Source organism: Mesocricetus auratus, unplaced genomic scaffold (genome assembly GCF_017639785.1).
Source record: "Mesocricetus auratus isolate SY011 unplaced genomic scaffold, BCM_Maur_2.0 Super-Scaffold_100006, whole genome shotgun sequence".
NCBI lineage: Eukaryota > Metazoa > Chordata > Mammalia > Rodentia > Cricetidae > Mesocricetus > Mesocricetus auratus.
Window position 1 is genome coordinate 68,938,755 of NW_024429190.1, and position 13,271 is coordinate 68,952,025.

At 41.9% G+C, this 13,271-nt stretch overlaps 1 protein-coding gene across 5 annotated transcripts in view; it reads right to left on the reverse strand.

The window, feature by feature from the left end:
- G3bp2 (G3BP stress granule assembly factor 2) overlaps positions 1–13,271 on the reverse strand; it is a 76,433-nt gene that overhangs the window by 12,479 nt on the left and 50,683 nt on the right. For all 5 annotated transcript variants that reach the window (XM_040747404.1, XM_040747403.1, XM_005068147.4 and 2 more), the window contains 4 exons: positions 4,082–4,200; positions 1,944–2,025; positions 1,197–1,370; positions 223–313 (listed from right to left, as the gene is read on the reverse strand). In XM_040747404.1, the coding sequence (XP_040603338.1) occupies positions 223–313; positions 1,197–1,370; positions 1,944–2,025; positions 4,082–4,176 (442 nt within the window). In that variant the 5' untranslated portion in view covers positions 4,177–4,200. Of the gene's footprint in view, positions 1–222; positions 314–1,196; positions 1,371–1,943; positions 2,026–4,081; positions 4,201–13,271 lie in introns of those variants that run through there.

Consider the following 13,271-nt stretch of genomic DNA (forward strand, 5'->3'; position numbering starts at 1 on the left):
CATCTATTTAAGACCAGTAATGATAAGAAGGAAAACAAACTGGTATTTTATCAGTGGAAGATCAATAAATAACTAGAATACTGCCACAACTTGGAAAGGCAACAGACAGGTAGTTCTATGCCACTTAGTTCATTTTGATTAAAAAGTGCTTGTGTCCCCTAAAACAATTTCAGAGTTATGTACCAAACTCTACAGTATAGACATGTCACCTTGGAAACTCACCTTCATCAAGTTCTGGTTCAGAGTCACCAAATACTTCATCTTCATAACGAAACATATCATTGTGGACATAAAATTTATTTGGAACAGATCCCTATAGAAAAATATGTAATCTCAACTTTAGTAAAACAAATAATCTGAACTATTATCTAGAGCTGAGAATGTTAACACAAAAGAAAACTAAAAAAAATTACTGGACAAGTGTGGTGGCAAACATATTAATTCCTCCATTTGGAAGACTGAAAAAGGAGGATGGTCACACGTGTTCCAGGTCAGTTGAGCTACACAGTGTAGGGGTGAGCCCCACAAATCTATCTGTCCTAAGGGCGGGGATAAGGAAATTTAGGACAGGTAGAGAACACTACAGAAATTCTGTTTAAAAAATTTTAATAGTAACAATACACACATATGAAATATCTAAAATAAAGTCCAGCATCATGTATATTCTGATGCTTAAAAATTATTAAATTTCAAAAAACTCTTCTCAAAAGAAACTCAAAAATCTCTCAAAAACATTGGCAAGACCTAGGTTCAATTCCCAGCATAGCTCATGACTTCCTGTACCTCCAGTTGCAGAGGATCTGATCCCCTTCCTCCCACTTCCGTGGCCATCAGACTCACACCTATACATGAAGGTAAAACACCCAAAAAGAACCAAAAATTAAGAGCTAAAGAGATGGTTCAGAGGTTAAGACGCTAATTCTGCTCTTCTATAGGACCAGGGTTCGATGCTAAGTACCCATGGGACAACCGTCAGTTCCAGGGTATGGACTCTTCTGGCCTCCAAGGGCATCAGGCATTCATGTGGTACAGAGGCATAAAGGCAAAACACCCATATACATAAAGTAAAATTCAAAATATTAATTTAAAAAAATAGCAACAAGCAAACTCAAACCTGTAGGAAGAAACTGTTTAGCATTCTAACAAACTATTAGTAAACAAATCACATAAATACAAACTAAATTATGAGAACTCACCTCTGGAGCCAGAACAAAGGTTTGCATAAACTTCCTCTCGGGCTGTCCACTGTTAGACAGCAAGCCCATAACCTGCACAACTACTCCATCACTCAAGGTTGCATGAGCATCCACATGACGAATTTTCGTATGACATTCACTGAAGTTCAGAGATAACACTTTGTGGTGTATGTCCTTTACAGAGAGAAGGGATGAAGAAAATAAAAACTTGTGTGTCAATTGCTGTACGTACATACACTTATTTCCTCGTGACCCAAAAAGATGAACTATTGGCCTTTTAACAATGATTTGAATCCAATCCAGAAAACTAAGAATTACAATCAGACTGCCTGTTAACTGCCATCTTTATACCAAAGCCCTAAATTCCTGAAGTATGCTCTTCCCATCATGCTACAGATCAATTATTTTGTACTTTTCTGGAGCAACTACTTCATGTATAAAATACAACATTACAAGTTGTCCTTTTAAATACATTCCATTATAAATCATTTCTACTAAAACTGACTCTACAACAAAGGATCATACACTAGAGAAACTCAGTGAGTCCAGAAAGGCTACGCTTTTGTTTTGTTTGAGACAGGGTTTCTCTGGAGCTTTGGGGGCTGTCCTGGTGTAGACCAGGCTGGTCTGCAAATCACAGAGACCCACCTGCCTCTGCCTCCCAAGTGCTGGGATTAAGAGTGCTGGCATACGCCACCAACACCCGGCTTAGAAAAGTTACTTATTTTTAAAACCTTTGTGACTTACATTTTGGCCATAAACTGCTTCCTGGGGCTTTCCACTGGCATCCACTCCACCATGGACGTAGGAGGAATTCCTGCCATAAAACCTGCAAAACCAATGACAGACACATCAAGGAAAGTTTAGAGGCCACTAGAGTTCTGGAGCCAAACAGACTATGACTACTTCCCATAAATACTGTACGGACTAAGAGTGCTTCTGTGTGGAACAAGGTAGATGCTCAATTCCCTCTCCTCAAATTCCATCAGTGAATTAGCTACTAAGTTGTATGCATAAATGGCTGGCTGAGGAGTAAATACTCATGAGTATTCTTCCCATATTTATGAATGAATGAATTAATGAATGAAGGTATTTATGTGTGTATTGCATGTGTGTGTGTGTGTGTGTGTGTGTGTGTGTGTGTGCATTGCACCATGCACCGGCACAGGTCAGAAGAGAACAGAGATCCCATGAGATTGGTGACAGATGGTTATGAGCTGAAATGTGGGTGCTAGGAATCAAACTCTAGCCCTCTCCAAGACCAACAGGGCTTTAACTGCTGAGTCATCTTCCAACCTCTTATCAAGTTTATAAAAAATCTAAATTTTTATTTTAAAAAATGGTTAAATAAGCTAGATATAGTAAGGAAGCCACTCCATTTTTCCCTTATAAGAAACCTCGTTTTTAACTTTCAGTTTTCTCCCCACTAAAAGGCAGGCAATGCTTGGCATGGGTTTCACACCTATAATCCCAGCACCCAGAAAGGCTCAGACTTGCAAATTACCATGAGTTCAAGAGGAATTATTAAAATGAATATCAGAAATCAACAACTACTACAAAGTGGGCATGATGGTGTAGCTTAGAAACAGGTGGATCAAGTCGGGGACAGCCCAGTCTACTTGGTGAACTAGTTCCAGATCAGCCACACCCATATAGTGAAGCCCTGTCTCAAAAAAAAAAAAAATAATAAAAGCCCTAATAATCCCATCCACTCCCAAATATCACTCACATTAAAAATGAAAAACAAAGCTGGGCGTTGGTGGCGCACGCCTTTAATCCCAGCACTCGGGAGGCAGAGCCAGGCGGATCTCTGTGAGTTTGAGACCAGCCTAGTCTACAAGAGTTAGTTCCAGACAATCTCCACAGCCAGAGAAATCCTGTCTCAAAAAAAAAAAACAAAAAAAATGCATTCTGAGGGTATTAAAATATTTTATACATCTCATATTTCAATATAATTCTGAAGCTTGGAAACTGCCTGTGGGTAGCTTTATTTACTAATGTTACTTTTCAAGAAAGATGCTGAAATAGTTATTAGGCTCAGCTGTCAAATATGAAAATGAGATAACCAAAGTACTTACAGTAAAACCAGCATAAAATTTACATGAAAAAAAAGGGAAATGCACAGAAAGAAAACCCAGCAATCCTCTAGAATACTGTGAAAGAAAAAAGTGACGTGACAAAAAGTATAATCGGCCCCATCTGCAGCGCCTACCCAAGACCTACAGGAAGCCGGTCACAGCCTTTCAGCAGGAAGTAACAGCGAAGTATGTATTCTCAGTTGTCTCACTTACCTTTCATTGCACAAGCACAGTCATCAAGAACTACACTACACTACACACATTTCATTTCAACTTCTTGAAAAAACTTAGCTTACAGACAGGTGTTCAACAGACTATTAATGTCTCACAAACAAACTATTTTTTCAGATAAGAAATTCAAATCTTATGCAGATATACAGTAGTTTTCCTCAACACTGGGAACTTAAAAGATAAATTTAAGTCATTGATTTAAGATTAGTAAAATTTTCTTAAAGATTTATACAGTGTTCTACCTGAGTGTACACTTGCATGACAGAAGGGCACCAAATCTCATTACAGCTGATTATAAACCACCATGTGGTTGCTGGGAATTGAATTCAGGACCTCTGGCTCTTAACCATCTCTCCAGCCCAGTCATAGATTTCTATCATTGATTTCTAACTGCTCATCGGAACCCCATGCATGAAATACTAAGGAGGGTGTGTGTGTATGTGTGTAAAACCAAGTATTATGATACTATGTGTTTTTCTTGTTTCCAAAGAGACTATCTGCTTATATGATGCAACGGACAATACCATATGGCCATACCAAGAGAATAGAGAATATGAAGTAATGTCTAAATGTTACCTGTGCAAATACTCAGGAGCTTTATTCAGCAAAGTATAGTATTGCCTCACAAACTCCCGCCCCACAAGCAGCGGACTGGGCTTCTCCATCACCATTTCTTTGCTGCCCAATGTCAAATGCTGGGGGAGAAAGCACAAGAAAAGCAGCCGGTTAGTTAAATCACCCTTGTGCTGGGCGTTGGTGGCACTTGGGAGGCAAAGGCAGGCAGATCTCGGAGTTCGAGGCCAGTATAGTCTACAGAGCGAGTTCCAGGACAGACTCCAAAGCAATACTAAGAAACCCTATCCAGAAAAACCACATCACCCTTGTAAAAATACCACTAAATAAATATTCATAGACATACGAATGAGAATAAAGTAAATTAACGACATATAAACTTTATTAACTGCCAGGTGGTGGTGTCATGTATGCCTTTAATCACAGCACTTGAGGCAGAGACAGGAATTCAAGCACAGCTAGTGCTACAGAAGTCTGCCTCAAAAAACAAACATTTTTCAAAAGTAGATCTTCTTAACAGGCTAAAAGATGGCTCAGCAGTTAGGAGCATTGCTAACATCCACATTAAGGCACACAACCATACAACTCCAGTTCCAGGGAATCTGCTGGCCTCTTCTGGCCTCCTTGGGCACCAGGCACACATGTAAGTGCACAGACAAACATGATGGGCAAAAAATTAACTGTTAAATGCAACTTATTGCTTACTTTATACGTACACACAGCCCTCTGAGCAGTCTAATTATAACTACATGAAGAACACGCAGTTGCTGCAGATGTCTCTGCTTAAGTGGTGCTCTTCCAAATGACTAGAATTCGATTCCCAGCACCCACATCAGATGGCTCATAACTGCCTGTAACTCCAGTTCCAGCGGATCTGAACCTTTAGCCTTGGCGGTACCCATGCACATCCCCACAGATACAAACATACGTGATTAAAAATAGGTTTTGGACTGGAGAGCATGCTCAGCAGCAAAAATGCCTTTTGCATCTGTGAAGGGCCAAGGTTCAGTTCCCAGCAGTCATATGGTAGCTCACAACCGTATTTCAGAGGCACTATGCACACATGTGCTACACACACACATACAGCAGGCATGCACACACTCATACATGAACAATAAGGAAAAAGGAGGCAGGTGTGTGAGAGAGGGCTCAGGAGGTAAAGGTTTGCCTGGCCTGAGCTCCACTCCCCAGGGCCAACACGGTGTAGACAGAACTGACTCCTGCCAGACGTTGGTGGCGCACGCCTTTAATCCCAGCACTTGGGAGGCAGAGGCAGGCGGATCTCTGTGAGTTCAAGGCCAACCTGGTCTACAAGAGCTAGTTCCAGGACAGCCTCCAAAGCCACAGAGAAACCCTGTCTCCAAAAACCAAAAAAAAAAAAAAAAAAAAAAAATGACTCCCACTTTGTCTTCTGACCCCACAAAAGACAGAATATCCCAAACACTACTTGTTTTTCAGAAAAAGCAGTAATATGGCTGACAGTGGCTCACTAGTAAGCACACTGATCCCAAGAAATAGCCCTGGGTTTAATCCTAAGTACCAAAGGATGTGTAGATCAGCAGATAGGAAACACAGGAACACACCCAAACACAACCTTGAAAGGATACTTGACTATTTTTATTTATGTGCATGTGTGTATCCACAGCGACAAGAGTGTCAGGTGCCCTGGAGCTTGAATTACAGGTGGCAGTGAACTATGTGAGTGGCCAGGGAACTAAACTTGGGACCTCTGGGAAAGCAGAAAGCTCTTAACTGCTATGTCCATCTCTCCAACTCCCCTCTCTTATTTTAAGTATAATACTTAAGGGGAAACAACAAAACAAAAACCAACCACACATCTTTTTAATCAGGCAAATTGAATGTTGCCTGAATTCCTAGTTAACAAATTGCCATGCAAGTTTTTAGTAACTGAATAATTTCATCCCATAATCACCATACTAGATGCTGTTTTTTTATTAACTTTAGATAGGGACTACAGTGAAACAGAAGTTAAAACACAACTCTAGTGACTTCAGTGTTACATTTTGTTCTAATTAGTTGCTTTTTCCTTTGCAACTGTCCCTCATGACAGTTTTTGTTTTGATTGAGACAGGGTTTCTGATTCCCTGGTTATCCTGGAACTCACTCTGTAGACCAGGCTGGCCTGGGACACAGACCCGCCAGCCTCTGCCTCCTGAGTGCTAGGATTACAGATGTGTGTCACCACCTATTATTATAATCCAAAAATGAATTTGTAAACCAAGTCAGTAGGTCAGGCCTCAAACTGAAGCTCTTGAAATCATGAGTTCAGGCCAGCCTGGACCAGAAGAAAGTCTGTACGTTTTTACAGGTTTATTTTATGTACATGAATGTTTTGCTCACCATGTAAATCTGTATACCACATGCATGCCTGGTACCCATGAAGATCAGAAGAGGGCATGAGATTGTCTGGAACTGAGATTTGAGCTGTGAGTTATCATGTGGGTGCTGGGAATTGAACCTGCATAGTGCTCTAAAGTTCTGAGCCATCTCTCTGAAGCCCTGTGTTTTTGTTAGAAAAATTATATTATTAATTTTAAGTGGGAGACAAGAAAATGACTGAAGCATGAATGAAGGCAGCAGAAACCACAAGTCACAGTCACAATCGGAAAGCTTCCGCCTCCATCACCACCATGATGGGCCCTCTCAAAAGATGGGGAGGGAATCTACAGGTAAAGCCAATGGTATCTAATATAAAGTGTCTCCCTGAGCACTAGGCATACACGTGATACAAGATATACAGGCGAAACATCCATACAATCTTTAAAAAAAACAACTAGACACACCAGCTAGATCTACATACTGAGATGTGTCTTAAAGGGGGGGGCTAGAGAAAATATGGTTTTAGAATAAACATTAAAAGTAGGAAAAGTGAGTCAGGGAGTTTAGCTAACTTGCCTAGTGTGGTAGGTGATCCTGCTCTCCAACTGCCATCATTGAGATGAAAATTTATTCAACATACTGGTTTTTGCAACAGAGACTCTCAAGAGTGGCTTGAAAACTCACAGCAGGATTCTTCTGCCTAAATTCTGGGATTAGGTAAAAGCACCATGCTAAGCATAACATCACTAACCTAAAAACTACTCATAGTAGCCGGGCGGTGGTGGCACACCCCTTTAATCCCAGCACTCGGGAGGCAGAGGCAGGCGGATCTCTGTGAGTTCGAGGCTGGGCTGGACCGATAGCCTCCAAAACAATACAGAGAAACCCTGTCTTGAAAAACCAAAAAAAAAAAAAAAAAAAACTACTCATAGTAAAAGTATTTCTGTCTGACACAGTAATATTTAATAGCTGAAGTGTCATTCTAAAATTTACTTAGTAAAGGTGAATTAAGGAAGATGAGATAGGAATTCCCTGGAAGGAATGATCAGTAGAGAAAAATAAAGAAAGAAGGGTTGCTGGGCGTGGTGGTACACACCTTTAACCCCCAGAGAGGTAAACTTTAAAATTTAGGAGGCAGAGGCAGGCAGATCTTTTTCTAAATTCAAAGCCAGCCTAGTCTACAAAGCTGGTTCCAAGACAGGTAGGGCTGTTATGCAGAGCAACCCTGTCTTGCGGAGATAAAGAGAACAGAAGGTCTGGAGAAATGGTTTGATGTTAAGAATTCTCACTGTGTTCTTCCAGAGAACCTGACTTCTATTCCCAGCAACCACACAGCAGCAGCTCACAACCAAGTATAACTCCAGTTCCAGTGGATCTGATGCCCTCTTGTGGTGAGGCCTCTGCAGGTACAATACAGGCAAAAACATTCACATACATTATAAAAGCTTTGGGGTTAGGAACTACAGCCCCATAAAATGAGACTCAAGATATGGTTTCAGTTTCATTAAAAGCAATGTATAAGCCGGGCGTTGGTGGCTCATGTCTTTAATCCCAGCACTCAGTCTGAGGCCAGCCTAGTCTACAGAGTTCTAGGAAAACCTCCAAAGCTACAGAGAAACCCGGTCTCAAAGATAAATAAAAATAGGCAATGTATACAATGAATTTAATTTTAAAAATCCACTATAAACAGTGAAAATTATTAGAGCAGATTAAGTAGAAAAGAAAGCTATCTAAAGCAATAGTTACTTCTCATTGATTTCAGAGATTTCTTTAATGGCCTCTCTCCATGTTCTTACTACTAAGGACACCGGCTCCATCACTAGTGATAAAATAGCTAGCTCTCCAGAAAAATCAAAATTGAATTCTAAGTACCTGGCCACAGCTACTAATGCAATTGTTTGAAAGTTTCCAATTTCAGAACAGTCCAGCTTTCAGACTGGAGATGTCTAAGCCTATGCATAGTTCACATCCTACAAACCCTGCTATGTCCCAAGCGCTGTCATTCCCACGGCCGTGCAGCCCATGATGGCCTTCAAAGTCTGAGAAGGGGATCCTAGTGCACCACCACTGCGTGCAGGTGACAAAGAGCTGGCGATGCAGCCCAGGACTACCGACTGGGCTAGATCCTCAGTACCCCCAATCTTTAAAACCATCAACACGCCGGGTGTTGGTGGGGCACACCTTTAATCCTAGCACTCGGGAGGCAGAGGCAGACGGATCTCTGTGAGTTCGAGGCCAGCCCGATCTACAGAGCAGAGTTCCAGGACAGGCTCCAAAGCTACAGAGAAACCCTGTCTTGAAAAGTATGTGAAGAAATCATACTTTCTTATTAAAAAGGTCAGAACACCTAGATAAGGAAGAGGAAATGCAGACAAGGAAGAGGAAATGCAGACAAAAAAACTGCCAACCTTGGCAGGCTAGGCATATCATTTTATTCATAGAAAGAATGTCTCCAACTGGCTGTAGTCTGTTTACCAGAAACTGCTATCAAAGGCTGCCCAAGCTTAGCCCCAGCTTATCTCCATGGCAGGAAACTCACTCCCACTCCCTCTGCAGGGCTCACACCTAGGCCAAGGCCCATCCATTCCCACTGACTCGGACTAGATCCCAAAAACCAGAAGCTAAAAAGCTAAGGAAATGGTTTTGTTGCCACCACCACCTTCTGAGACAAGGTCTGTGTAGCCCTGGCTGTTCTGGAATTCACTCCAGAGAAGGCTGACCCTGCCTCCTGAGTGCTGGGATTAAAGGTGTGCACAACCATGCCCAGCTGCACTGTAGTTTCGTGAATACCCTTATGTTTCCTTTATCTCCTAGAATAGGGAATATTAACTACATTTACTACCAAAAAACTTAAAAAACCTTAGGAGAGATAAAGGTCTCTCAGTCTTTATTCTAAGACAAGAATTGTGTCATTAGTATGATGTTTTCATTGTCTACAGTCAAAATTTGCTTTGGGCCAGGTGTGGTGGTGCACATCTTTAATCCCAGCTCTTAGGAGGCAGGAGTAGGTGGTTCTGAGTTCAAGTCCAGACTGATGAGTTCCAGGATACAGGATAGTCAGGGTTATATAAATACCCTGCCTCAACAAAAGATAGAGGGAGAGCATGTGAATGCATTTGTGGACAAGAAGTTCTCAGTACTGTACATAGCCAGCATGATCTACACAGTCAGAGCCAGGACATCTAAGGATTGCTACATAGTCAGTCTCAGGGAGTCAAAACAGAAAAAAGGAAAAGACAAAAAAGAAAAAAGCTACATTGCTTTGGAAGAATCAATCACCCAAAGGATCAAGGATAAAAGAACTTTAAAGAGAAACCCCTGGGTGTGGTGGGTGGTTCATGCCTTTAACCGAAGCACTGGGGACAGAGTCAGGTGAATCTCTGAGTTTGAGGCCAGTTGGGTCTACCATGCCAATTCCAGGACAGCCAGAGCTGCTACAGAGATGCCCTGGGGGTAGGTGTTAAGGGATTTTAGAGGCTAGGTGGTGTCCTACCCATCCCTTTAATCCCAGAACACAGAGGCAAAGACAGCTGAGTTTAAGTTCAAGATCAGTCTGGTCCACAACATTCCATGTCAGTCACGGCCTCAAGATAGGGGCTGAGCGGAGGATGAGGTGAATACATTTCTGTGGGGCAACATAACCATTTCCTTGTGGTTGCATTCTTAAGTTTCTCATCTTCAGCACCTGCCCCCTGATCTTTAGGGTTGAGAACAAAGTTGCTTCACCCAAAACCTACTTCTCTCACTTTGGTTCCCGGATCCAGGGTCTACCACAACAAATGATCTCTTAATTCAAGTGTGGTCTACAGGAGAGCCTCTCAAAACAAACAGAGAACACTCCACTTTCAGGGCTGGAGAGATGGCTCGGCTTTGAAGAGGACACATTGTTCTTTCTTCCCACCACCCACAGTTGGCATTTCAAAACCTGCCTGTAACTCCAGTCCCAGGGAATCAGACATTTTTTGAGACAGGGTTTTTTCCCTGTAGCTTTGGAAGCTGCCCTGGAACTAGCTCTTGTAGATCAGGCTGGTCTCGAAATCAGAGATCGGCCTGCCTCTGCCTCCACCACAGCCCAGCTCAGATACCTTTTATACACACACATGCATGTACATATTTAAAAGTAATAAAATAAGCCCTTAAAAAACTTTACAGTTCAAATTTCATGCCAAGCATGGTGGCATGTACCTCTAGTTCCCAGCACCAAGGAGGCAAAGGTAGGGAGGAGGACACCATAAACTCAAGGCCAGCACAGGACACAGTAGACTCCCGGCTAGTGTGGACTCTAGAAGGAAGCTGTCCCAAGAAAACAAATACAGTAAAAATAAAATACAATCCAACATCCAGTGCATTTTAAACTGAGTGTGGAAAAAAAACAGCAACACTATAGTAAGAGATAATCCCTATATTAACACCATAAAATAAATTATTAGAATACACCAAAGCATCACAAACATTCTTTTACTAAGGGCTTGGAATAAAACACTCTTTATTGATTATTAAGCATCTATCTACCAGTAAAGAGCACCCAGGCAAAGAACTGCTTTTGTTTTATTTTTGAATGGAATTTCTGTGTCCCCGGCTGTCCTGGGACTATCTCTGTAGACCAGACTGGCCTTGAATTCAGAGATCCATCTGTCTCTGCCTCCCAAAGTGTTAGGATTAGAGGTGCATGCCACCACCGCCTGGTTGCCTTTACATTCTTGACAGTAATTTATGTTGCAGAATTATTACCCATTATTAGAAATTATTGTTTAATTTTTCCTACATTTTATATTGAATGGATATGAAGATGATGAATGACATTTTTTTTTTTTGGTTTTTCGAGACAGGGTTTCTCTGCGGCTTTGGAGGCTGTCCTGGAACTCGCTCTGTAGACCAGGCTGGCCTCGAACTCACAAAGATCCGCCTGCCTCTGCCTTCCGAGTGCTGGGATTAAAGGCGTGCGCCAACAATGCCCGGCGATGACATCTTAACATTTACACTGAAGCATAAAATTGGATTGCTTCTGAACGTAAAGTGGGTAGAATATGGTTGATCTGTACAGGGTGGTGAGATCCAGAGCAGTCAGGCTACAGAGAAAACCCAATCTTGAAAAACAAAACAAAAACAAAAAAAGTCAGGCGCTGATGATGCACTCAGGAGGCAGAGGCAAGCAGATCTGCGAGTTCGAGGCCAGCATGGTCTACAGAGCAGAGTTCCAGGACAACTTCCAAAGCAATACAGAGAAACCCTGTCTGAGATCCAAAGCCACAGAGAAACCCTGTCTCGAAAAACCAAAAAAAAAAAAAAAAACAAAACAAAAAACAAAAAAGAAAAAAAATCTAAAGGCATTACAGGTATCTATAAATTACCAGTTGTTGATATTGAATTTTTATTTTATTTTATTTTGGTTTTTTCGAGACAGGGTTTCTCTGTATTGTTTTGGAGGCTGTCCTGGAATCAGCTCTGTAGACCAGGCTGCCCCTCGAACTCAGAGATCCGCCTGGCTCTGCCTCCCGAGTGATGGGATTAAAGGTGTGTGCCACCAACGCCCGGCTTGAATTTTTATTTTAATCTAAGAAATATAGCTAACAAACATTCCCTGATACAAAAAATGCCAACCATTTCTTCAAAACTAGAACTTGACTAACAGTCCAACTACTTTGTCATTAGCTATTAAGGCTGCCCAGCTGTAGCATGTCCCCTTAACTGCAGTGGATGGTAGCAGGATCAGGTACACCAGGTATGCTGGTGCTTGAACCTCAAGAGCAGGAGCTTACCCAAATTCATTTCTAAATTACCCAATGACATCATCATCTGAGTCTGACAGTCAGCGTTTCACAAGCCTTCCAGTTCACTCCACTTCTGAGGCTTGCTTTCACCAGCAGGAGTATTTTGGGTTTCTCTGTGTAGCCCTGGCTTTCCTGGAACTCACTCTGGCCACGGTGGCTATCAACTCTGCCTCGATTGAACTCGATTGAAATCGTAGACCCCCGCCCAGCAGTATCTGACTGTTCAATAACCTAAGTCACCAGGAAACACATTTGAAGCCCTCCTCACAATTGATTTTTCATAATGAAATAATTTGTATACACTAAGATTAGATGGGAATGTATGACCTAGAACGATAACAAAGGGACAACATAATTCAGTTCTAAGCCCTAAATCGCGCAACCTTTTTCTTTTTGGAGACAGAATCTCACTATGTAGCCTGGCTGGTTTGTAAGTATGTAGACCAGGCTGGCCTCGAACTCAAAGATCTACCTGTCTCTGACTCCGGAGTGGTGGAGCACTGAGCCTAAACCTAAAGACCAGAAAGGGACCACTGCCATTTGGCAAAGTCAAGTGTTTACCTAGAAACTTTGGTTCACATGCCTAGAGCTACATTAACTGCCAAATATGGACAAGAAGTTACTATCCTCATCTATCCCAATGCGTCCTTTTTAACTGCAGTTAATGGTTCCCTGGTATGGGTACTAGAAACGAACGAGGTTTGGTGTCTGGAAGCTAAAAACCAGAAACCTTAACTCAAATTAATAAATAGCACAATCAATCATACCCGGAGGGGAGCAGTTTTCCTTGATTCAGCTTTGGTGCACGTGTTCTGCTTTTAAGGAGGCCGACTGTTGTATCTTGGGAGTTAAAACTGTGAACGACCCCAAAGCAGCATAGGGACACCTGAAGGCTCTTAAAGACACACAGGAAAACCTCGACCAAATTACACTAACAAAATCCACACCATGTAGGGAAACTTAGACTCTCCTCCCCTCACCCTCTCCAAAAAATTGAGGAAGAAAAACCCATTCCTAAAGCACTCAAACGTCTCTTTTATTCCTGGGCAACTGGAAATCGCCTGCAGAAAAAGAACGAAGGA